The following is a 27,391-nucleotide window of genomic DNA, read 5'->3' as shown; positions in this document are numbered from 1 at the left end:
TACGGTGCAGAATATGGGAAAGAAAGAGTGTAACCTGCAGGAATTTCAAAGAGTGTTGAGTTTGAAGGGTGTTGGAGGATAGAATGTAACGTGGCCAGAGAGAACCTTGAGTGAGGGATGTGCCGAAAATCTCTCGAAAAAGTTCGCCGTCCGAGGGGAAATTTATAAAAAGTCCGCAAGAAGGGATAAAAAATCAGGCAGTCAAAATGCAAAACATGAAAAATGTGCCAAAAAAATGACAAAAAAACAAAATAAAAAAGGTAGCAAAACACTTCCCGAAGAGGATACATTAGTGGAGGATGTCAGTGAAAAGAAATGAACAATAATGAAGCAACAATCATAACATTGAATGAAGAGACAAGGCAATAGAAAAATAATAAATCATACTCATATTTCAGAACATTTTAAGGGAAACTATTGTGACTGAAATTCAAATTGTAATAAAATTAAACTTTCAGAATATTCACGTACTTTTGAATACTTTGCATATATAGCAATTACAATGTCAAATAGTTTACCCAAAATGTTTCAATAAATATCAAGGAAGCTTGACTTGACACACTGACAAATATTCAATGAACTCAAATTCATGAGGAATCAGAAACAGTGACTCAAATATCTCAAAGGCGGGGATAACAAACAAGTTGAGTGTTATCGGATTTCAAAATATTAGCCTTTGAGCTTTCGAGTCACGTTTTGAAACAATGAACCACTGAGTGAATCATTCAATCAAAAGGCAAAGAAACTATTTGAAACAATAGATGTCAGGCTTTATAATGATGGGAGATAATTCATGAACTTTGAACTTTGAAGCAATATTGACTCCCATATTGTAACTGCCTGGCACTAAAACTTAACCATACACACTTCAAGCCATAAGGATAAAAAACCGCACCAATAGAGGCTTGACTTTGCACCTTTATGACTTGCAGTGACAAAATAAAGGTTCGTCAGAATTGGCAGGCAAAGTTAAAGTCAAGACCAAAATGTGAGTAAATTAGATCATATATTTTAAGTTTTTGTGATTATTGGGCTGAATTCTTGTTTTATTCTCAGGTGGGAATTTAGTTTTCTTAATCTGTCTCTTAATTATCAGTGTTATTGTTAGTAAGTAGGAAAAATATTGGAGGTTTTAGAGCGTTCGTCATTTGTTTACGTAATGACGTCATTCTGGATCAAAGAAAACGGACGAACACGGACATTTTAAATGGGGTACATGCTTAAATATTTTTCATCCTTAAATTAAACAAAAAATACTTACAATTTGCCGCGAAGATCGTTGACCTGAATGTTGAGTTCGTTGATCTAGAAGAACAGTTAACGTGAGAGTTATCAGTCATGTAAAGCAGTGGGAAAGTTTGACTACATGGGCGGGAGCGTTACTGATGACTCGTAAACTTTATGATGTTTTTAATAAGGGCATTATACTCGACTCGATTCAACAGAGACTGAACCCAAACTCTGTGGTGGATAAAATAGATCTTCAATGACTCCAAAATTATAAAGATAAATAAAAGGCGACGTAATACGAGTTAGTGATAAAAAAAAAAAGTCAAACTAATTTATTGCATCGTAAGTAAAGAAAACCATTACTGATTATAATTTTTCTTTTCAATATACTTTGCTGAGCCACAGGACAAAGCTGGTTAGTGCTCGAATTTTACTGTTTTCACGTAGAGCAAAGCCGCAGAGTTTGAATTGCGAGCCAGAAATGTAAGTATAAAGAAAGAAAAATAGGAGCAAAATCTTAAAGTGACTTGACTTGTATCAGTGCAAGATATGTGTATTGAGTGACTTCTTTGATAGCAGGGGGAGTATCCTTAAATTTACTGACACATAGGGACATAAATAAAAAAAAGAAAAATAACCAAATCAGGCAGTTCAAATAAAAAGGACATAAATCTACATACTTGATAACGGAAGAGGTTGAAGAGGAAGTGAAAGATACAGAAAGATACAGAGATTATCTGGAACGTAACCAAAAGTAACGTAAAATAAAATACAATAACGTGAAATAAAAGTAATAATAGAAATAATAATAATAATAATTAGGAGTAAACAGTGGGGTGGGAGGGAGGGAATGATGCACTTTGTGAAAAAATAAGGTTAAAAATAGTATTACAGTAAAAGAAAAAAATAAATGAGCTTTTTTTTTGTTTAGAGCAAAAAAAGGTGCATGACTGAAAAAAAAGTACGTCATACACACAAAATAGACCAAAAAACCAAAAAAATAGTTATAGATAGATTTATTTGGTGCTGCGTGAGCTTTCGTGATTATTTATATGTCTTTTTAAAATCATCCTGTATCTTTTTACTTTTCTTCGGAGCTTTTTTTGGGGCCACAAGCAAACACACGTGACAATAGCAACAACATCTACGGGCTACTAGTACACCAACCACACCCCAAGAGCCTTACAAAACAACAAACAACCAAAATAATATACAAGAGTAAACAAACAAGTGATCAATATACAAAAAAAAGCACTAATCTACAAACAACAACCTTCATTACAAAACCAACAAAACCAACAAAGAAAACAACAAAAAACTGAAAACTCTTACTGATCTAAACATAAGAAGAATTCCACCCCTTCTTGAGAAAAAAATAAAATAAAATAAACGAAAAAAAAAAAGAAAAAAAAGGAAGAAATTCGACTTGATTTTAAGGAGGACAACATTTGGACAGAAAAAAAAAAGATAAATAAAAACACAGAAATAAAAAAAAATGATAAAAATGTCCTAAAAATGACTCGATCCAACAGCTGAATAACAAACAGTAGTCGATCAAAATGAAGACATCGCGGTAGGAATGGTAAATGGATCAGTCAAAAGTATAAACAATCCAATCTTTTTCCCTCAAGATTGGGGGGATTTTGGGGGTGGAAGAGGAAAAGGGTGGACACTAAGAGACTAGCACCACTCATGAAGGGGCTTAATACAGCACGCGAAGGACTCAGAGTAGGACACGAGTCAATATTTTTAGTAGTTATAAATAGGGAGTGATTAATGTCCGTTGATATTAGACGGTTGAAGACAGTGAAAAAGTTGACGGGTTTGGTTGTGAGTCCCGTCTTTCAGGGTGTCCTTCCGCGTAGGGCCGCCTCAGCTGCATTGAAACCCCCAATGAGCGGTTTTTAAGTGTTTATCTACGGTCAAATCCATTAAAAAGGCAAGTCCTTCAGGGTGCTGCCGAAAGAGGTCGCGGTTTGAGAGAGGCCAGATCACGTGAGGGCAAATCAAACCACGTATCTTTAGACCTTCTTACCGCTGACCTTTTTCGGCGATCTCAGGGTTTTTGTATGCATTGCAAGAAGCGTTTCTGCAAAAAAATCACTAATGGGAGTACGTAAACAAAAATAAAAACACATATACAGCAGGTTAGTCACTCCGTTTGCCACCAGAGGGGAGTTGTGTCGAGAGGGTGAGGGAGTGGGTGAGAGCAGACCCCTGGCGGCCGAACTGTGCATTAGACTCTCCCGTCCAAAGAGCCGCTCCCTCCAATACCATGACAGTGAAACTTGAGGATAACTGAGTAACTGGGGGCAACTGGGAGTGGATGGAAAGGGGAGGAGGCTCTGAAGGTGAAGAAGGAGGGCAGTGGAGTCATGTCAGTCCATGGAATCAACGAAGGGAGGCTTGACAAGTGGAGGACGCGGCGCCAGGGGTCCCACGCACCAGGCAAAGAGTCCCCAGGGAAACAAAGTCCACAAGAACAAACTGTTGATGCTCAGTTCGTAACGCAGGGAGAGAGAGAGAGAGAGAGAGAGAGAGAGAGAGAGAGAGAGAGAGAGAGAGAGAGAGAGAGAGAGAGAGAGAGAGAGAGAGAGAGAGAGGGAAGGGGAGGAGGAGGAGGAGGGAACATTTGGAAAAAAAAAAAGGCATGAAAAAAGTAGACTTAGAAATGAGAAAAAAAAATAGAGAAAGCATTCAGAGTTCGTTAAATTTATGAAAAAAGGAAAAGAAAAAGCATTTGAAAGTGAAATAGAATCTAAGAAATGAGAATTCAGATACAAGAATAAGAGAAAAGGAGGATTTCAAATTTGGAAGAAAGAAAAAAGCAGATTTAGACGAAAGAAATAAAGGAAGACAAGATAAAGACAACAAGTAGACTTAGAAACAAGAAAATGAAGAGAGAGAGAGAGAGAGAGAGAGAGAGAGAGAGAGAGAGAGAGAGAGAGAGAGAGAGAGAGAGAGAGAGAGAATTCTAAAGTAAAAAGAATATGAAAAAAGAGCAAACAGACTCAAAAAGAGAGAAAGGGAGAGAAAGAAAAAGAAAAAAGCTCTGAAAACCGAAGAAAATGAAGGAAAAGACACGAGAGAGAGAGAGAGAGAGAGAGAGAGAGAGAGAGAGAGAGAGAGAGAGAGCGTCAAGACTGTTTCCATGGAGAGATCAAAACCAATATATTAACTGTATGGCACTTCTTAAACGGATTGACTAATTATTTTGTACATTTTACCTGTTGTCTGTCGTGTGAAAACCTCTCTGATTATTGGCTCAACACGTGAGGGGGGGCGGTGGGGGGTCAAGGAGGTGGTGGAAGTGGTGGTGGTGGTGGTGGATGTGGTTGTGGTGGCTGTGGTTGTGGTGGTGGTTGTGGTGGTGGTTGTGGTGGAGGAGGGGGCAAAGAAAAAAAAGATCGTAAAAAAATAAGAGATAAATAATAATAATAATAATAATAATAATAATAATATAAAAGGTAGAGAGAGAAAAAAATAGCAAAACAATAAATAAATAAGAGACTTAATTGACTGAATTTGCCAAAAAAAAAAAAATAAACAACAACAAACAACAAGAACAACAACGCTTTCTGGCGATGTCAGATTCAGAGAGAGAGAGAGAGAGAGAGAGAGAGAGAGAAGCGCGTGTGTGTGTGTGTGTGAGGGAGAGCGAATGGAGAGCGAATGTGTGTATATGAGACAGAAAAAGTAAGAAAGAAGGAAAGAAGGAAGGAAAAGACTAAAAAATAAAAAAAATATATAAACAACTAAAATAAAGAAAGAGGTTTAGCAAAATGAATGTCAATAGAGAAAGAAAAAAATATGTACGAGAGAGAGAGAGAGAGAGAGAGAGAGAGAGAGAGAGAGAGAGAGAGAGAGAGAGAGAGAGAGAGAGAGAGAGAGAGTAACAATGTCAGAGTCCCTTGGCCAAAACAGGAAGTGCCATACACGTGCCGAGTCTGAAGTCTTAAGTCACGTGCTACCCTGGGGACTGGAGGGGCAGTTGGGGGGCAGGAGGGACGGCAAGGGGGGGCGGGGGGTCACACAGGTTAGGTCAAGGTCAGCAAGGTCACAAGGACTTTTCGTTTTGCTTTTTTAATCACGTGAAAAGGTTCCAGTGAGGGGCGTGACCACCCATTGAACATTCCCACGGTTAAAGCTCATTATTTGGTAGTTATGGGGAATGGGGGAGGCAGCCATGCAGGGGGTGTTAGCAAGCGGTGGGAAGGGCTGGGGATGAAGGTGAAGGGAAGGGGAATGCTCACTCCAACAGATGTCTAGTGTGGAGTTGTCTATCAAGGTTTGTGTGTTAGCATCGCCCTCCACACCTAAAATCTCGTCTGGCTAAATTGAAAGCGTTTTGCCCAGCCCTGGACGACTTCTGATTATCAGGAGAAGAATGAGAAGCGTAATAATAATAATAATAATAATGATAATAATAATAATAATAATAATAATAATAATAATAATAATAATAGTAATTAGTGACGTGTTGGCACATAAAGCGTTTTTTTTTTAAAGTTTGTTAGTCGATTAAAAAATAAAAACAAAATTTAAAGATAAAAAAGAGGAAAATGTTTTTTTTGTGCAAGTTTAAAAAAAAATTGAAAAATATGAATAAAAAAGAAAAAAACACAAAAAAAAACAGCATTTTATGTCAGATTTCCACGTGACTTGGTTCGCGTGTGGAAGGAAAGGTGGAGGTGAAAGTGGAGGATGTGGAGGAGGAGGTGGAGGAGGAGGTGAATAAAATCTTCTAAGGATTTTGGACCTTAACTGTTTTGACTTTAAAATCAACAATCCTTGGCCTTCCTTCTCATCTGCCTCACTGTTGCCAGCCTCGTTCATCACCCTAAGAGGTCTGTTTTTTATTCTGGCAACACTTTGACCGGGCGAGCACAAAAAAATGATAAAAATGTAAAAAATACAAAATGAAAAATTGCAATAAAAATAGAAATCTTCTTGAAAGGAAGCGAGTGGGTCCAAGAAGCAATAGCACAGGTAGTGGGGAGAGGCAGGGCGTGAGGCTGGAAGCTGTGAGAGGGGCGGCGGCAGACTGAGAAAGGTGGCGGGGGTAGATATGCAGGGAAAGTGAGTGAGTGAGTGAGTGAGTGAGTGAGAGGGTGTGCGAGTGAGTGGGTGAGCGACGACAAAAGGATCGAGAGAGAGAGAGAGAGAGAGAGAGAGAGAGAGAGAGAGAGAGAGAGAGAGAGAGAGAGAGAGAGAGTATAAGACAAGTTATCAAGAAGAGACGAGATATGCTGTCGTGGATGAGAGAGAGCGAGAGCGAGAGATAGAGCAAGAGGGGGTAGAAGAGAGTTTGGGCAGTGTGCGGGTTGCTCTAGGCTACTGTGCAGTGTGGCGAGGGGTCCCGGCGGGCGGGGCGAGGGGGGGGCGGGCGGGCGGTCCAGGGCTGTGCAATACGCTGTTGTCACACAGTACTACTAGAGCACCCAGACGGGGCTTGGGCCACTGTACCTCGTAATCTCTCCTGCGGACTTCATACTCAAGGTCCCATTTCTGGGACTCACAAAGGAACAAACGCTCGTGGTATGCCTTGCAGATTTCCCTAAGTTTATCTACAACAGAATGCCTCGTTAAGGTGCGACAAGGGAGTCCCTCTCGGGCTCTCGGGAGAAACATATAGCAGAACAACAGGTAAAACATACATACATAGAGAATATCGATAATTTAGCCATAACTCTATTGTGTGACAAGCGGCGGGGGTAGAGCCCTGCGCGGCCCTCCATGAGAAACAGCCTGCAAGGGAAGAGAGTTACTACAGGACACTGGCGGAGTACAAAAATAGGCTGCTAGCGCGGCCGCAGGAGACCAGCGACACCCTACAGCCGGCCGGCCGGCAGGCAGTCTGCATCCGGACGCACCGGCGTGCAGCCAGCCTGCCGCCGCCGCCGGGGCTGTGCAGTAGCGAGCGAGGGAGTGAGTGAGTCGCGTACCTGATAGTCCTTCATTTTGATCTGGTGCTCCAGATCCCACTTGTCCCCCTCAAGCCGCTCTATGCGACTATGGAAATCTCTACACAGTTTTTCAAGCTCAGCTATAAACAGAAAATAAAACAAAATTAGGGAGAGATCCCCAATTTTATTTTTATTTTATTGAATGCTGAAATGTGACGTCACTTGTCCCTCCGACGCAGGCCCTGTAAACACGGGACACACACACGCACGTACGTACATACAGCCACGCACACAGACACGCACGCGCACGGTCACGCACGCACAGACATGTGATGGTGGTGGTTGTGGTGGTGGTGGTGGTTGTGCTGGCGGTGGCGGTGGCGGTGGTGGTGGTGGTGGTGGTGGTGTTGTGCTGTGAACGGTTCAGGCGGAGGGAAGGAAAACCCAAGAGAGAAAAGAAAATAATAAAATAACAGCTAGCTTGGCAGCTAATCCAGTCACGCCAAAAAATATATGTAAAAAAATAACAACAACGACAAGAACAACAACGAGAAGGTCGGGTCATGACCTGGCCGGCGAGGTCATTCAGGGGCCTTGAGGTCATTGGCGCCGGAAAATCATGAAACAAAAAAAAAAAAAAAAAAGTTTCCATGTAAAAATAAAAATAGAAAACACCAACGACAACACCAAAAAAGAAAAAAAACGAAAAATAAACGAAAAAGGAAATAAAAACATAAAGCCATAAACCCGCGCACCACGAAAATAAAATTATTTAGATGGGGCGGAGACCCCTTGTTTAAAGCTGGGGAGGGGGAGGGGGGCTGGAATTAAATCAGAAGACAATATCAATAATTTTAAAAAACGGGTGAGGATGAAGAGGATAAGAGGAGAGAGAGGGAGTGGGGAGCTAAAATTCAGAGAGAAGAGAATTTAAAATCAAGAAAAGAGACGAAGATCAAATAAAAAAGGCAATAATAATGATGGTGAGGTGGTGGTGCGGGTTCTCCTAAAAAGGGGGGTGGGAGTGGGGAGGGACGCAAAGGGGGGGCGTTAGTTGAAGAATTATTGGTATTGAGGCCTAGAGAGAAGAGGGGCGGAGGGGGAGAAACTTTTTTTTTTGGGTGGCGTCTTTAGGGGGAATACAAACCTCGTAATCCTTTCTCATGATTTCCATCTCGACGTCATACTTCTCACTCTCAAGGTTGGCGCAGTGATCGTTGTACTTCTTAATAATAGCACGCAGATCGTCTGTTGAGGGGGAGAGATCCTTAGCAGTGAAGGGACACCTCGCTCAGAGTGGAAGGCTGCGATTACTGAGGAACTCGCATCTTTACTCCGACTGCGCTTGACTTAAACTCGGCTGATCTGTCATACTTCGGTTAATTGTGAAATGCATTTAATCCGGTAGAAATCGCTTAATCAGGCTGTAATCTCTTATTTGGGTAGTAAATCCGGTACAAATCGCTTATTCGAGCAGTATTTATTTTGGACAAGACTTGAAGGACTGACAAATTCCTCTTAATCCGCTACACTTCATTTGATTTGACTAACTTGTCTTAACTTCGAAATTTTGACTCAATATGGAAATCTATTCAATCGGACAAATTTTGATCAACTTAGCAGCAAATATGACCGACCTCACTTAGCTGAGAATTTGACTTAATATGGGAAACTACTTAACACAACAGACTTTAATCAATTTGGTTGACTGAACAAGAGAAACACAAGGGTAACTCAATAATACAAATGGAACCAGCAAGAAGTCTTTGGGTCAAGAAACACAAATATTTCCATCAATTCGGCGTAAGATTGACACACTTATTTAATTTGCTTCAGTTTAATCAATGTATTCTGTCAACCTCAATTTGCCTCACTCTATTCAATATATCTTTCTTTCAATCTTAATTTGTCTTAGTTTTTTTTTCAATATATCTTTCGGCATTGCAATTTATTCAATTCCTCCTATGTAAAGTAAAAGAGATTGGGACTTTCTAACGTTTACATCAACTCGCGGTAACATGACAGACTGTTTAATTTGTGAGAAAGTTTAATATGGCGAGACTCAATTATTTAATCCTCTGCCTCAGTTTATTCAATGGAATCTTATGGCGTTGCAAGTAATTGAATTCCTTCCATATAAAGTAAGAGGTGGGACTCTAACGTTTTTTTTTTTTTTTCACGAGATTTTCTACTAAACCAGATTTATTTCGACGTTTCACCTATTTTGATTTTTGTTTCCTTTTAGATTTTGAAATGTTCTCCTTCAAATATATTAGTTGTCTTTTTGTTTTTATGTAAATTATATGATTTTGTAAGGATTATTGGGCCTAATCACGTTTTCTTTCACTGCTTATCAACCTATCTTCGTTTTCTTTCTCCGTTTATTATCATGACTCCATTTTCTTTACCCGTTTATAGTAATCCGGTTTTCCTTTTTTCCCTTGTTTATTTACTATCCTGATTCCGTTTTCTTTTTGTTCATTATCACGATTATTTCTTCATTCATTACTAAATTTGAACATCGCTCTTTGTTTCGTGTAATTTGAACATCGATCTGTTTCGTGTAATTTGAATGTCGCTCTGTTTCGTGTAATTTGAATATCGCTCTGTTTCGTGTAATTTGAATATCGCTCTGTTTCGTGTAATTTGAACATCGCTCTTTGTTTCGTGTAATTTGAACATCACTTTTCATTTCGCTTCCAGACTCAAAAACCTATCAGGGAATGTGGTTTTTTGTGACGATTTGATTCTCTCAGCTTCATCTTCATCCAATTCCCCGTTTTCTTTAATATCAGTGACCTTTTATCCCCTCAGCAGGTCGTTTTCTGTTCAGGGACGTGGTAGACTTTTCTTAAACCTATGAACTTCACGAATCATTAATTTTTCACTTGTACATAATTTCTACTTTAATTTCTCCTCAATTAAGGGAATATTCTAATTTTTTTTTTTCCCCACTATTTATCCTACAATTGTTCCCTTCAAAATTCCGGAACCAAATAAAACCTGATTAATATTTTTTTCTAATAGGTGTAAAATGATACTGAAATCTTCCATCTGAAAAGTAAATTACATTGCAACATTATCGAAAAAAAAAAAAATACAGTTGAGATCACCAGTTAGTTAAGAATTTGGCTCAAGAAAGCGCTAAACCTTCCCTGTACGAGAGACTGAGAGAAGCAAAGCATAGAAAAACATTCACATACAGTAATAACTCCCCCTCATGTGAAAATTCAGAGTACCGTACATGAACACAAATCATCGTACAGCTGGGATGCAATGACCGTCGTACGCTGGAGCATAATTTTCGTACCGCCTCGCTGGTGTGTTTTGAACTAAAGTGTAGGTGTTTGCGTGCAGTGTGTGAACATCGTGTGCCACATAGGGAACTCTACGTGTGTTTGTCTACAAGCTAAACACATTGACTACAAGATCTAACAAGGCAAACATTGAAAGGGAGGGAAAAATATAAGATTAGTGATGTCGCCAGCTCTCGCGGTCACCTGTGCTGTATAGGGAGGGAGGCAAGGTGTATATTAGTGTTAGTTAGCCTACCTGAGCATACCTGGCTAATCAATTCCTTCTATTCTTTCTATTTCTACATTTTCTCTCCTCTTTCTCCACTTCATCATCTCATTCTATTCATTCCTGCTAATCTTTCTTATCTCTTCATTAAGTTTGTATCTCCTCTTTCTCCACTTCATTCTCTTCTTATTCTATTCATTCTTATCTCTACAATTTCTCCCCTATTTCTTCACTCTACTCGTCTCCTCCTCATTCTAGTCATTCCTTCTCTATTCTCTGCTCCTTTTATCTCTACATTTTATCTCCTTTTTCTCCACTTCATCGTCTCTTCCTCATTCTATTCACTCTCTTCTTTCCTTCTTTCTCATATCTATCTTCTCTTCCCCAGTGCCTTCTTCCCTTGTTCTCATTCATTATATCCATTTCCTTCCTTTCTTCCTATATTAACAATCTTTTCCTATCTCCTCCTTTATCATTAGTTTTTGCTAGTATATCCTTCCATCTTCACCTTTCTCTGTTTCTTTCATATTTTGTTATTTTCTTTATATCATCTAATTTTCCCTCTTTCTTTTCGTAAATCCTCATCCTTTCACTCATATTTTCTCATTGCTTTCCTTTTTTTTCTATTTCCTCTCCCTATTAAAAGTTCGCTTGGCTTTTCCTTTTCCTCACATTTATTTTCTTCTCCCTAATCTATTTTTATTCACTTCCTCTTTCGTATAACTCTCTTCAATTCTATTTCCTCTCTTTCTTGACTAGTTTTTCCTCTTACCCTCATTTCTTCCTTCCTCTTTCTTCTACCTCATTTTCTTCTATTTTCTTCCTCAAGTGTATCTTCTCTCTTTCTCTCATTTATATTTTCTTTCTATACCCTCCATTTATCAACATATCTATCGTACTCTTATATTTATCCTTCATTTCATCATTCCCTAATTTATTCTTTCTTCTTCCTATCTTCTGCAAGTTATTCAGTTCTCTTCTCTTTTTGCAAGACATCATTTTCTTCCAAGCTATCTAATTCATCTATTCCCGTTAGTTTTGTCTTCTTTCATCTTTTTCTTTGTTATTCTATCTTTCTTTCCAATCCCTCTTTCAAACAATCCAGCCTTTCATTCCAATCCTTTTTCTGTTACCTAATCTCATCTGCCTTTTCAATCCCGGTCCTCAATGCCTGTCTCTCCTCTAACTAACAACCTATCTTCTGTATTCTCTCCCTTTCCAATCTCAGTTACCCCTTTCCAATCCCAGGTTCTCAATGCCTGTCTCTTCCCTTTTCCCTAACTAACAACTTATCTTCTTTATCCTCTCCCAGTTACCCCTTTCCAATCTCAGTTACCCCTTTCTAATCTCACTTATCCCTTTCCAGTCCCAGGTACCCCTTTCCAATCCCTGTTCTCAATGCCTGTCTCTTCCCTCTGCCCTAACTAACAACGTATCTTCTTTACCCTCTCCCAGTTACCCCCTGTCTCCTGCCTAGCCAGCCCGTCTCCCTCCCCACGCCTGCCTCACCCTCGTTAGCACCATCGAGGTTCTTGGGCTGGCCACAGCGCTGGTCAATGATCTTGCGCCTCTCAGCGGCTTTCCTCTCCTGTTCCTTCTTCAGTTCTTCAGCGGCCTTCTTACGCAAGAGGAGCTGGAGGGAGAGAAAGGAAGGCCATGGTTACAGGGTTCAAGGTTGTACGGGTTGTGTTGGTGACTGAATGGGTCTTTTGGTTGTGGTGAAGGATCTTGAGTTGTGCGCTGGAGTGGACGTGTTTGGTTTTGCTATGATTTACTTCGGTGTCACTACGAGTTTCACTGGATTGGTGATGGATGGATGGTTAAATATAAAGATAGCAAGCACACAAATAGGTTATCTCAATTCAACGCTTCAGTACTCTCTCTCTCTCTCTCTCTCTCTCTCTCTCTCTCTCTCTCTCTCTCTCACACACACACACACACATACACAACGACACTTACCCTGAGCTTCTTCTTACGCTCTGGGGTCATGAAACCCTTCTTGGACTTCTTCGCGCTCTGCTCCTCAAGGCGCTTGCGCACCTCGGCCTTCCTCTTGTTGATCTCATCCTGCTTCCTCTTGGCTTCCTGTAAGTCGCCAGCAGGTCAGTTTCCCGGCCAGGGGAGGAGGAAAGGGGGACTGATATTCTTACTCTTAAGTGGTCTTTGAAAACCTTAATAATGACTGACTTGATAAGATGTTTGGAGTCTACACCTGTGTGACCTGCAAGACTTCGTGACTGCAAATTGAAGTGACTTGCTTTGATCTGAGTTTAAACAAAATAGTTCGGACTGAACTCTATCGTGAAAGGTTAACTGTGCAACAAGTTATGTCATGTTCCTTCTTTTAAGCTAAGTAACTGAGCACAATTAATTTCTTTTCAATCGAGGAAATAGAGGGGAACGTTTTCATAAATAAATAAAAGTGGGATAAAAATAAAGAAAATAAGAATTAGGAGAGCCTTTGGAGGCAGGGTTGTGTAGTATTAGAAATTATTAAAACAAAAGATTACATGATAAATTAGTGATGTGTCGCATTCAAGGGAATGTTAAAGTTAAATAAGAATGAGTCATAAATAAAGAAATAAACAGTAACTCAAAAAAATCATAAAAAGGTAATTTGGGTTGATGGTTAAGTCAATTTAGCATGTCAAGGGATGAACTGCAGCAGCGGGACTGTCAGTAAATTGATACGTGCAGTAAAAAAAGTATAAAAATATAAACAAAAAGTGTGACAGGTGTGAGTGTGGGCCAATACAGCGCTACATGTGCCTGTGCGGCGTGTGGGAGTGTGCTGTGTTGTGCTGTGTCGGCAGCCACTGTGTGACTCCCGCAGCAAGCTGAGGGCGACGTGCTAGTGCTAGGGTGGCGGGGCAGCGCGGCGCCACGCACGGCAGGTCAGTCGAGTCTTCCAGTACTGACATTCACAATTCGTGCACTGGTTTGCAGGACTCGCTTAATTACATTACTCAGAACAAATGGTACGCTCTGCTATTCTTGATTATGCTTTCATGCGAGACAGAAATTAACACAATTACATTCACTAAAAATACAATATGATCATTTTCATTAGTTCTCTTTTTCATATGGTATGATGGACTTTAAATTTTTTTTTTTTTTTTATATTAGATGTCCTTGAAATACCAAAGTTACGTGACACAAACACAATAATCTGGCGAATGGTGACCTGCCGGAGCGTAGCGGAGAGCTGACCTCCTCTCCCAGGAGTGAGGGGGGCGGGTGAGAGGGCGTCCTTCCCCACGGCCCCCCACACTGGCGGAGGGGCGGGGAGCGGCTCCCCAACCCCGGCGCGGCATCCTCGCCCCGCCACTGCTCGCGACACGCAGCCTCCGTCATGAGAGTCGATGCTGTCTGTGACTCTGTGGCTCACCGGGACACTTGAACCGAAGCAGTCTGTCTCAGTGGTGAAGGTTCGGAAGCTGCTTCACGCCGACCACAGATACACCTCACGAACAACTGATAGATGTTCCATTCCCGACGCGCTTTAACCCGTCTGGTGGAAGAGTTACGTTACATTATCACTCAAAAGGTGTCAAGGTTCTGATTACTAAAGGTTTTCATGAAGCTTCGAAATCTGCTTCACGACATTCACTGATGCTTATTCGACACATAAGAAGCTTTAATGACTTTTCTCGTCTCGCGACTCTTTAATTGATGTAAATGGTAAAATAATGAACAATGATAACTAAATTAATGAAATACAGAGATACTAAAGGAAATAATACAGGAAAATTTGACACCATTCTCTGACGCTTTTTTCTACACACCAGAGAAAGAAAAACGGATAAATTAGACGATATAAAAACAAATTTGATTAAACGATGTAACACTGACAAAACACGTGAAATTGGACAGATAATTTTAACACTTTCCCGAAAAAAGACAAAACACGTAGAAATGGGCAGATATGTAAATTCTATGCCTTTACAAACTCAGCAGACCACAGACAAGTATCGGCCACAGACTCCAGAGGCTGCGAGAACGACAGGTGTGCTACAGATGACAAAAAAAAAAAAAAGGAGAAATAGAGGAAGTACATGAATATCTGAGTAGCGCACGAGTCTCAGGCAGTGACGGGGTTCGAACCGGGACAAAGAGACACCAGGGTACAGGAGAGGCTGAAGAATGGTGCCCCCCGTCCATCCACCGCCACAAGGCCGCCGGGAGTGGAGGTGAGGCCCTGTCCACACGACCTATTGATCCCCCCTGGCCACCCCCTCAGGGCCACACTGGGCCACACCAAGGGCGCCGATGCTCGCTACGCTATGCCCTGACCTGGGGGTTAAAGGACCAAGGCTCAGGGAGAGAGTGAGCGATGCATCAGCGTGGTAGGGGAAGGGGTGGGGGTTGGGTACGATAGGCGTGGGTGGGCGTGTGTGGGCGGCCGCCTCGCCCCTGTATTGAGGCGACAGGCAGTGTTACCAAGACTCGGGGTGCTGGCGGGCTGACCTTGACCTTACGTGACCTTCAAGACGTGACCTTATGACCTTGTGAAACGTTTGGTTATTATTACAAGGTTATATAAGGTCTAACTCTGAGATGAATGCAATACTTTGTGAATTGGACTTTTGATTTTATTCTGAGCCAAACTGCCATTGAGAAAAGACTGATTATCTTATTCATCATCTGCACTGGACCAGCTGACAGGGAAAGATAAAGATAGAAAGATGAAATACAAGCCACAAGAACACACATTTCGTTTGGAATATTTTTCTTGAAGACTTTTCCTTAGTTTGATATTTATAATACTTAAGTCTACATTGATGCTTTATTTATTTTTTTTTTTTTTTTTACGTATTTCTTCTTATTCATGTTCAATTTCAAGTAAATCTCATACTCCAAATTTATTTTCATGTATATTTTTTCAAGATTGTTTTCATATTTGTATTCCATTTTATGTATAATTCTAAATATGCAAATTTCTTTCATGTTTTCCACGCTGAGCACAAATATTTCTTTATTTTCCCCTCGTTGGATCCAGTCTTATGTTACTCTACTTGCAACTTTGACCATCTGACGAGAACTGAACACTCCCCGCAGGCCTGAAGAGCCGTGCGGTGCTGGGCCTGACTCAGCTGGACAACTCACTGGAATGCTTCTCCAGTGAGCCTCCGTCAGAAACACTACAATGGCAGCAAACTTTGAAATGAATGAACAAATTGCTAACTTCAAAATATTACAGCTAAATAATCCTAACTGTCCTACTAACTTTATGAATATTATTTTGATATTTGAAAAAAAAAAAAAAATTACAGATGAAAAAGTTCGTATTTAAAGCTGAATTCAAATATATACGAAGAAATCTGACACAAAATCCATTACTTTTTACTTTGCATGTAGAAATTAAACTTTTAAGGAACAGATCGAAAAAAAAAAAATAGCAAAAAAAAAAATTAAACTTTACGTTACAATTACAAAAAATGACCGAGGCGATAAACAAACCGATCGACTGAACCACAATTTTCTTTACGTTACATCAAAAGAAGCACTGCAATATAACCTAAGTGACCAACAGACCCTCACTGGGGCTGACAAGAGCTACCCTACGCTAGGCCAGTGACCCTCGTGCAGTTAGTAAGCACACACACTTCACATACTTCCAAAGCCTTTTGTCTGGCCAGTACCTCAGCCGCCTTGGCCTTCTGTAGGGAGAGAGAAAAGGGCACGGGGGGCGTTAGGCGTGGGTGGAGGCATGGGCGGTTTCTTCATAGCACCCGCCTCCACCCTACGCCCGCTGGTACACACACACACGCACACACAGTAGGGAAAGGTGGAGTAAGTGTCGATAGTTCAAGTCTACTGTGTTTCTGTGTCCTTCCCCCCCCCACCCCAAAGTCCTCGTGACACGTGACTCTCAGCAGGCCAGGTCAGGTCAGAGGACTTCAAAGGTCAGGAATATTGAAGCACAGTGGACGTGAGTGTAGAAACTTCCTCCACCTTTGACCTCCACTGCACAAAGACGGGTGAAGTTGTGAATATTCTTTTTACACTGACATTCACTCTTTCCACACTCGTTTTATCTATTGGTCTCGAGTTCATAGATAAAACTGCGTGTAATGTATGTTGTAGTCACGTATACACACATACACAAACGCACATACACACAAACATTCACCTTCTTTCAGGAAACGATTTGGAAAGGATAGAGACAGAGAAGGAGGCAAGGAACCGTCTTACTCCAGGGACGGTCTTGTAGTGAACCATCCGGGAAACAGAACGGTAAAGAGAGAATAGACACGTTATCAAGAAAGTATCAAGTCGTATGTACAGAAAAACGACATCAGCTCCTGAATTATAAGGACATGTCGTCTTCGTTATATAGTAAACGTATTTGAACACACGTGGTGGTTAATCTTAGCTCTGGAACGTGTTTCTTAAGTGTATGTGGGACAGTCCCCAGGTCGACACTGCCTTAAGGAAGGTGGCAGTGCAGGGCAGGACACGAGGCACCCCACATGCCAGTCCTCTGAAGATATTAACTGTTAGGTAATGGAAGGAAGTTTATACACGTGCTTTGAGGGGAAAAGTTCATAAAGTTTCGTTCACTCAAGCTCGGAGTGAATATTTGGAGATTAATGTTAAGTCGAAAATAAAATAAATTTGTATAAAAAAGACAAGGAAATGTATAAATAACGTGTCTGCATTTACTGAGTGTTTCTGTTCGTGTCAATAAAAGAAAATACAAAACAGAAACCAAAATAAAATCAAAGATAAAAAAAAGATTTGGAGGATTTTATAGAGAACATTTGACGAAAACGCTAATTATTTGATCTTTATAAACAAGTCGGTAAATTGTTCTTAAAAGTGTGTCAACAACTCAATCTAAACCCGCGAAACTTAGCAAAATAAATAGAAAATCATGACACACTACTATTCACGCCGCAATGATTCAACGCATCCCAAACACAGACGCTACATTTCTTTCTTTTTTTTTCTTTTATTTATACCATGTGGGCTTTTCACGGGAATTTATGGGCTAAAGGGGGTACTTTTTGCGGTGCTGCCTATGTCAAAGCCCAGCCGCTAGGAAACCGTTGCCCCGAGTGAGGAAGCCCAACCTACACTCGGACCGTGGACAGGATTCGAACCCGTGCACTTGGAGACCCAGCGGACCCCAAAGCACGCATGGTTCCACTGTACCACGGCGGCCCCTAATTTCAATACATCATTCTAAAACTCGTACGCTAAACATTGACTGTACAATTGACAACACGCAGAGACACAAACGAACGGAGAGAAGACACGGCGGTGAAAAGATGACAAAATAACTCACGCGGTATAGTAAGAACGTTACTTTTTTCCGAACTAGAACACGAATGAACACAACAACACCAGACAACACCAGACAACCACACGGGCGTAAGGAAAACGGGCTGCCACAAACACCCGCGTTACAAATATATCACAGCAACTACAGAGAATTCCAAAAGTGACAGCAAGTATGAATCCAAATTGACTTTTATATATTCATGAAATTCTACGGGGTATTTTTCAGCTCTATAACTAATGGTCTATGCTACGCTACGGTCACTTGGCTACGGTTCTACAGACACACAGTTACCATTGATCATTTGGCTGTAAGGCGTAGAAAGTTAAGTTACATCATGGTCATCACTAAATTCCTCTACAGAAAATGGTCTAACAAAAAGGAAATTAAGGTACTGACTCAATCATTCAATATTTCGTTACGTTAATTATAAAAACAATAAGAGTCAAGTTTGAAAAAAAGATTCTGGTTTAAAGTGATTACTCAAGTGATTATTGTTGGTTATTTAAAAGTAGTTATGATTAGATAGAGAAAATCTTAATTGATATATAATTCTTTTAGTATTTCTTGGAACAGCGTAGCTTTCCTTGAAGGCCGAAAACCCTTACATTGAAACAAGAAAGGACGAAAAAGAGAATTAAAATCATAACTTTCATCCACTTTTTTGTTGTAAACTATTCTTTTAATCCAAAAAAGTAAAGTATTATTATTATTATTATTATTATTATTATTATTGTTATTGTTATTATTATTGAGGGTCTTGGCATTGAAGGAAGACCAAACAATGACAGGAGAGTAACATCACGCAAAATGGTAGAAATCAATCAAATGTCAAAACTGGCAACTCGTGTATGCTTCAAAACACGTCACTTGGGAAAAGAAAAATCAAAGAAAAGAAAAAAACAAAGAAAGAGGAGAAAATAAGAGGAAAGAAAAAGAGCAGTGAAAGGAAGAAAAATAATGAATTGAAAGAAATAAGATAGAAAGTGAGAAAATGTGAGTAAAGAAATAAAAATAAAGTAAACAAAAAAGTAAAAAATTTCAACATCCTTTTTCCAAACAAAAAAAATAGATAAAAAAAGATAAACAAGAAAGCAAAAACTTGAAAACAAACATCCTGTAATCCTAAAATCCAAAAAAAAAAATCCCAAAAACTTTGAAATAAACATCTTGTAATCCCCAAAAAATAAACAAAAAACCCAAGTGACGCAAAACAAACATACACAAATCGACATTTTTTGACACGCATTCACATTTTGCGTGCGTTACTCTGCTGCGTGTGCGTGCGTGTGGCGAAGGTTGAGTGGGTTAATGAGGCGGGAACTTACTGCCGCTGGGTCCTCCTCCTCCTCCTCGCTAGACTCCTCCTCACTGCTGCAGGGTCCCATAACACTCTCATTAGTACCAAGACAATTCAGTAAGGTCATGCAACGCTCATTTGATTCTCCCGCGCTTTCCTCGCCTCTCCTTTTTGTTAATCTCTTCAGTACTGGAAGGCATTTTTATCGTGAATTTTTGGTACGATTAGATGATTTTATTTACATTAGGGTCTATGGAGGTCAGAAGATTAATAGCCAGTCTTCATTATTTTAAAACCTTTGCTTTTTGTTAATCCCTTCAGTACTGGAACACATTTCTATCGTGAATTTTTGGCATGATTAGACAATTTTATTTACATTAGGAAGGGTTACTTGGCTAAGATTAACAACCAGAGTCTTCATTATTTTAAAACCTCCCTGTTTGTTAATCCCTTCAGTACTGGAACGCATTTTTATCATGAATTTTTTTTGTGTGATTAGACCATTTTATTTACATTAGGAAGGGTCTATGAAGCTTCAGAGGTTAATAGCCAGAGTCTTCACTATTTCAAAACCTCTCCTTTTTGTTAAACTGAATTGAATTTCTCATTTATTTTCCTACTTCATTGTTCTTCTTCATGCAACACTGATTTATCTACGTTTTCTTCTCTTTGCTGTAATTCATTCTTTTAGTATGTCGTTAAGCATACTCTTTCCCATTATTCCATCTGCATTCTGTTCTGACTTCTAATTTTGCTATACACGTTGTTCATTGTAATTTTCTGCCAGAGGTATGATGTTTAGCAAAGAAAACGGGCAAGTAGAGGCGAGGGCGGGGTATCTCTTAGTAATGAGTAAAACAAAACGCTGCTGGTGGCTTGCTGTCATACAAAACCACGGTATATAAAGATTCCTTCATAAATCCTACCAATGAATAGAAAAGTTGTTTATACGTGAAGGAATACGAGTGATAAAATTATAGGTTTATATTCTTCAGAACTATTTATTGAAGGTTACGAAAATTAGCAGTAAAAGTGAAATATTAAATATCTCAGATTTATACATTAGTTTTCGAGTTTGTGTTGGGAGTGCAAATAATTTCAAAACTTTATCTTGTAGTTCATAATAGTATTGATTAAAGAACAGCCAACACCACCAGCAGGGACACAAAGATTGACCTTATCACTATTTTTGAAAGCATAGAGAATATAACCTGCATCCATTACCATCTCAAAAAGCCAATAAGAACAGAATCGGATTAAAATTATAGTGAATATCGTACAATAAATCCTCTTTTTCAATTTGCTTCACTTGTCATAAGAGATCCAGGTTCTATTCTCGGGCTTTCCATAGAACATAAAATCACCAAACTCTGCCAGCTCTAAACGATAAATGATCAAATAAAAAGCTTTCAATGATATAAAATTCAGAAAACAGGAGGTGGAATGGCATCAGCTGAAATAAAAATAGCATAGCAAAAAGTGTATAAAATTCAAATATGCAACAAATATAGAAAGGAAGCAGCGAGAAAGGACGAAAAAAAAAATAATAAGTCACAATAAAATGTCATAATTAGCAAAGCGTGTCTACTTATTCACTGTAGTCAGTTCAAAAATAGGTCAGTGAAATGTCGAGTCAGTCACGTCACGGAGAGAGTCGTTCACAGTCAACCAATAACTAAAATAATCAACAGAAAAAAAAGCATATTAATTCATCTCCAAAAACTCGATGCTTCAAAGTTAAAAGTGATAAGAAAAAAAAATAAAATAAAAAAAAAAATGAAATAAGAATAATGCAAACTTTTTTTTTTCCTTCAACTCTTACCTTCCTACCTGTCCTTTACTGTCTGTTTTGTCTCTCACCTCTCCCGTATTTGTACCTCCATTAATAAACACTTCACACGTACAGAGATCTATTATTATAACCGTACATTATTAAAAAGGGTCAGTATTTTTAGATTCGAAGAGACAGAATGAGATTGTCAATAGATTAATAAGTAAGAGGGAACAGAAAATGTGTACCTCGTCCGACATGGTGCCTTCTTCCTCTGAGCTGCTTTTTAACATGTAGAAGAAAAGGGGAGAAAATAAACCATTAGCATTTGAATTACTTTAGTCCATCCTTTTAAGACGCCCGGTTGTCGATTTTCTGTGGTGGTACCTAAAAGAGAAAACTGGAGCCCCTTGAGTCATGTTTACTGCTAATGTTTGAGTTTATATATAGTGATTTGTCTTATTACTATGATAAATGTGGGAATGTGTGATGTTACTGATGGTGTGTGTGTGTGTCTGTGTTCAATTACTTTTTTCATATATAATAATTGTTCAAGATCATAATGTGTGTGTATGTGTGTGTTTGTGTGTATGTACGTGTGTCTTACCTGTATTCCTCCTCGTCAGAAGACATGGTGGTGGTGTTGGTGGTGGTGGTGGTGGTGAGAGGGGGTGAGGGGGTAGTTTAGCGGCTGCAACACAAGGAAAGAAACACACATAGTTAGTCCATTGTTACTGATGCACACACAATCACACGTACACAAACACACACAGACACACACACACGGGTGAATAAGACCCATGTGTGTATGTGCGTGTGTTTGTGTGTACGTGAGTGTCATAAGAACTTTTCTGTTAATTTAGAGAAGAATTTTTTTGCTGTACTTTTTTTTAGTTTTATTTTTCAGTCACGTTATTTTTCTGTACTTGAAAAATTGAACGTGAACTTCAAACAAAAGTCATGTTAGAGAAAGAGAGGCAAGAATTTTTAATGGAGAAATTAATGGATAGTTTAATAAATAATCCTCATTAAAACAAATAAAGTTAATTACAAAAAAAAAATATTAATCATTTCGACTTGAATCAAATATACATGTCAAATGATTGTACTTATCACCAAATTATTAACAAAAGAAAATAAACAATGATAATAATGATAATAATAAATCTTACAGCACTGATGGTCTCATATCTTTGCTTTCACGATTATTTAAAGTGTTGCATCATTACAAACATTGCATAATTATCAGAATAAATCAATAAATCAATAAAATGCACAAGAATACCCGTGTTTCTGAGCCAATGTCACTCACGCACCTCGCCTCGCAGTGCATGATGAAAAAGACTCAGAAGACACAGACACGAGCCGTTCTGATTAAAATATTGAGAAAAATCTGATACTCCAATTGAAAAGCAAGAGAAATTTGATACTTGAGTTAAAAGAAGAAAAATGTGATACTTGAGTTGAAAATATGATACTCGAGTTAAAAGAGGAAGAAAGAAATTAATCACTAGAATTAAAAGAGGGAGAAAAATTTGATATTTAAACAGAAAAAGGAAGAAAAATTTGATATTCGACTTGAGGGAAAAAATCTGATACTCGAATTAAAAGAGAGAGAAAATCTGATACTCGAATTAAAAGAGAGAGAAAATCTGATACTAGAATTAAAAAGAGATAGAAAAATCTGATAGTGCAATTGAAAAAAAAAAAAAAATAAATAAATAACAAAGAAACTAAAATTGGAACCAAAATTCTTAAGTTTCCGAATTTTCTCTTAGTGTAATTGGAGAAACGTTAATAATTTGATCTCACAAGTGTAATAATGACTAAAAGTGACTCATTCACCCATAGTAATTAGTGATAAGGAGTAATAATCAGAACAACTCAGTGTGGAAATGTCAGGAACCAAATAAATAGAGTCAAAATATAAAAGTAACACCAGAAGTCATCGTAGAAAATGGGACTCAGATTAAACCTTCACAAAATAAAATAAAATAGTAACCCATATAATAATAACAACAAATCACGTTAGATGAAATAATTACGGTAATAATAATAATAATAGTAATGATAAATGCTTATTCTCAAACCAAACCGGACGGAGCATTCAAAATTATAGAGTATAGCATTTATAATTTTAAAAATGCTCCCGGAAGAAAAACGAATCAAAAACACGCACGTGGCAGAAAGTCAAAGAAAACGAGGCAACGCAATGAATGGAAAGAAAGAAAACGTGAGAGCAAAAAAGTAAGATAGAAAACGTAAGGGATATAACTTTTGAAAGGATGACTTCGGTATTCTGCCAAGTGCGTGTTTCATCTCTGGTCATTGCAAGAGAGGGAGGAACACTATTACATTATTATCAGCACACTTTCTACTTACTCTTACGGCGACTAGAGACGATAAGTGTGTGTGTGTGTGTGTGTGTGTGTGTGTGTGTGTGTGTGTGTGTGTGTGTGTGTGTGTGTGTGTGTGTGTGTGTGTGTGTGTGTGTGTGTGTGTGTTCTAGAAGCTGGTGAGGGGATTGGTAACTATGTATAACGATTCATTCTCTACTTAGGTACACACTTACAAAATCGACAGAGTGGGAGTCATCTTATCACTACTTAAGGTACTAATGACTTGCTAAATGTTCCCTGGTGCAATATTCTAAGTCAGGCAGTTAATTACGTACAAAAAACTAGACTTTGCAATAATTTAAAGGTATTCTAAAGTCATGCATTATAAAAACATCTATAAAATCTATCAAAAAATTACTAATATATCAAAAAGTCACTAAATTATTACAGTGAATATCAATAAAGCTACTAATGAAAGACACTAACACTGATAAAAAATAATACTAAGAAAAACTGGGAATATTCTCAAGCAAAACTCTAATCAAATACCTGGAAAAAAGTAGATTAAGAAATATTATAAAGAAAAAAGTAAAAAAAAAAAAGAAAAAGAAAATGTTTGCTCTTATTGCAATTCGAAAAGCAGAGGAGTCAAACGATCTTCACTTGTTTTTATTTCTTTTTTTTTCGAGTTCATTGAAAAAAAAAAAAAATTAGAAAAAGAAAATGAAAAAAAAAAAAAAAATGTCATCAGGGCCGGTCATGTTTTCCTCAATTCTTTTCATTTCTTCTTCACAAGCTGTTATTCATTTGTTCTTCTGTTCCTGTTCCTTCATTTGCTTGGCCACGAGTACATATTATCTTGTTATTTTCTGTAAATTGTTCTTCTTTCCTTCCAACTAATGATTATTCTCGTCCGTTCTCATTTCCTTTCCTTCCCTCTTTTTTTTTGTGGATGCTTATATAACTCTCTCTCTCTCTCTCTCTCTCTCTCTCTCTCTCTCTCTCTCTCAAGTCACATAGTCTCCAAGTAAACTTCCAATTAAGCATAAACTGTTTCTGTCTGTGGTTTACTTATTGGCTTCGACGTGCCTTGGCTCGGGCCCAACTGAGCACAGCGGCAGAAAGAACGCCTTGGGAATGGATATTTGGGCATGGAGGGAGAGCCAGGGCGAGGGAGAGGAAGGGAGAGAGGCAGGGAGAGGCAGGGAGAGGGAGGGACGGAAGTGTTGGCAAGATTCGAAGTAGGAGGAGCCAAACTAACCCATCTCAGCCCCGCCCCATGTCTATAAAAGGCAGGATATACCGGACACCTTCTTGCTAGTGCCACGCCAGGGTGCCACGTCCCGCCCCGCTCGCTGCCTCCCCCGCGATCTGGCACTCCTTTCTCTACCCCAGTCTCTTTCCTGCTCCCTCCCCTACTCAAGTGCCTCTTTTCTGCACTAACCCTCCGCAGCCAGCCAAACAGTGCCTCACAGTGCCCAAACAGTGCTTCATTCCTCTCCTGGCACTGGTACTCTACTCAAGCTTCAGTGCCTCGTTTTCACCCACGTTCCTCTTCCTTCCCCACTCTTCTGTTTCCTCCAGCTCCATTAAAAGCTCTACCAGTGCCTCCTCATCTCTCTCAGACGTACTACTAATCCCCACGCATGCTTCTACCCCCTCCCTGTCTCTCCCTCCCCTACAGTGGTCTCTAGGTCAGTTAGTAGGAAAAGGGCCAGAATGATGTCATGTCCCCGCTAGTGACGACACGAGGCCAAGGAAACAAGGCGACTAAAGGAAGTGTCAGTGGTTCTTCAGCTGACCGATTTGACTTCTCTTGTTACTGTCCTTTTGTAGCGAGACTCACTGCCTGGCTTACTTACTCATCTAACTCACTTATTGATTGGTGTTCAAAGTTTGGTATGACTCCTTTGCATTATTTTTTAGTATTTTGGACACTTCTTGTTTTTTCACTTACTTATTTGACTTACTAATTGAGTGTTCATTATTTGGTTATGTCTTTAAGTACAGTATGGCTTTTTTTTTTATCATTATTTAGTAGTAGTTTGGTATGGCTCCTTTGCATTATTTTTTAGTATTTTGGACACTTCTTGTTCCTTCACTTACTTATTTGACTTACTAATTGAGTGTTCATTGTTTGGTTGTCTTTGAGTATGTATTTTTTTTTTTTCTGCATCATTATTGAGTTGCTTGGACACTATTTTTGTTACTTCACTTACTTATTTGACTCACTAATTGACTGTTCATTATTTGGTCATGTCTCTAAGTACAGTATAGCCTTTTCGTATTGAGTATTTTTGACACTATTTGTTACTTCAGTTACATATATGACTCACTAATTGACTGTTCACTGTTTCATTTGTCTCTAAGTACAGTATATATATTTTTCATCATCATTTATTAGTTTAGACACTTTTTGTTGCTTCACTTACTTATCTGACTCATGAATTGCCTTGCTGAGTGTTTGGTATGAGTTTATGAACGCTACGACTCTTTTCTCATCATTATCAAGCAGTTTGGACATTTTTTTGCTGTTTCACTTGTTTTATATAACTCACTAATTGATTTGTTGAGTGTGTGGGTTATCTTTATGTTCGGTGTGATTCTTTTTATCATTAATTAGTTAGGACAGTTTTTTTTTTTTTTATTATAGAGTAATTTGGTTTATCTATTTTGTTATCAACGGTGACTCTTTTCATTCATTTTTAAAGTATCTAGCTTGTTCGGTTCACTGTAATGACTTTAGTGGTCTTTGTGACTCATTTCTCATCTATCTATCTATCTATCTATCGCATACGAGGAACTATTATGCAAGTTTCAATCATTAGCGAAACATTTCAGTCTATACAGCGAATTCATGACGGATACAGCGGAGTATTTGTGGTATAGATGAATACAAGACATTTTTCACTAAACTCTGAACGTAACACTTGCAAAAAATCTTAACTCATTCATCTATTTTACTATATTATTTCGTTAACCATAATATTTCGTTAACCATGATATTTCGTTAACCGTAATAATTCGTTAATCATAATATTTCGTTAACCATAATATTTCGTTTAACATTATATTTCGTTAATCATAATATTTCGTTAACCATGATATTTCGTTAACCATAATATTTCGTTAACCATAATATTTCGTTAACAATAATATTTCGTTTAACATTGTATTTCGTTAACTGTAATATTTCGTTAACCATGATATTTCGTTAACAATGATATTTCGTTACCCGTAATATTTCGTTAACCATAATATTTCGTTAACCATGATATTTCGTTAACCGTAATATTTCGTTAACCATAATATTTCGTTTAACATTGTATTTCGTTAACCATAATATTTCGTTAACCATAATATTTCGTTTAACATTGTATTTCGTTAACCGTAATATTTCGTTAACCATAATATTTCGTTTGCCATTATATTTCGTCTTTTCTGGAGCTTTATGGAACTTTCTGGTGTAAACTGGAAACATAACTCAAGATCAGCAAAACTTACAAAACTTTACAAAAACGTTCAATGCATTTTATTCTTCAGCATTTTTCACATTTTTTTTTCCCATATTAAAATTGCTATGGGGATTTTAAATAGAGGTAATAATGGTACTAGATTAATTACCGTACAAATGATTAGAAGAGGCGAAGGAAGAGGAGGTGGAGAGATAGAAGACGAAGAGGAGGAAGAGGAGGAAGAGGAAGAATGAATACTAACAACTAAATAAGCAAATACCAAACTTTATCTATAGAAACCTTAAAAAAATTCACACATAGGATTAGAAGAAGAAAAGGAAGAGGAAGTGGAGAGATAGAAGACGAGGAAGAGGAGGAAGAGGAGAAAGAGGAGGAAGAAAGAACACCAACTACATAAGCAAATACCAAACTTTATCTATAAATACCTTCAAAATTTCACACAAAAATATAAATTCCGATCGTTCTTCCAACCAACAATGAAATAGTGAAACAGTGATGTCAAAACTTACAAGGGAACTAGATACCCACGCCCACCCACACCCATCCACGCCCGTCTTCAGAA

At 38.6% G+C, this 27,391-nt stretch overlaps 1 protein-coding gene across 19 annotated transcripts in view; it reads right to left on the bottom strand.

The window, feature by feature from the left end:
- Positions 1-27,391, bottom strand: part of LOC123510399 (troponin I-like) — a 43,223-nt gene that overhangs the window by 11,630 nt on the left and 4,202 nt on the right. For 4 of the 19 annotated variants that reach the window (XM_045265559.1, XM_045265618.1, XM_045265527.1 and 1 more), the window contains exons 2-8: positions 21,622-21,705; positions 19,272-19,317; positions 16,274-16,318; positions 12,618-12,743; positions 12,168-12,291; positions 8,284-8,384; positions 1,262-1,305 (exon numbers count right to left, since the gene is read on the bottom strand). In XM_045265559.1, coding sequence (XP_045121494.1) covers positions 1,262-1,305; positions 8,284-8,384; positions 12,168-12,291; positions 12,618-12,743; positions 16,274-16,318; positions 19,272-19,317; positions 21,622-21,647 — 512 coding nt within the window. In that variant the 5' untranslated portion in view covers positions 21,648-21,705. Of the gene's footprint in view, positions 1-1,261; positions 1,306-6,696; positions 6,798-7,175; positions 7,277-8,283; positions 8,385-12,167; positions 12,292-12,617; positions 12,744-16,273; positions 16,319-19,271; positions 19,318-21,262; positions 21,297-21,621; positions 21,706-27,391 lie in introns of those variants that run through there. The other 15 variants (XM_045265537.1, XM_045265656.1, XM_045265665.1 and 12 more) reach the window with 12 other exon arrangements.

Source organism: Portunus trituberculatus, chromosome 3 (genome assembly GCF_017591435.1).
Source record: "Portunus trituberculatus isolate SZX2019 chromosome 3, ASM1759143v1, whole genome shotgun sequence".
NCBI lineage: Eukaryota > Metazoa > Arthropoda > Malacostraca > Decapoda > Portunidae > Portunus > Portunus trituberculatus.
The sequence above is the reverse complement of the archived record's forward strand: the minus strand, read 5'-3'. Positions and strand labels throughout refer to the sequence as shown.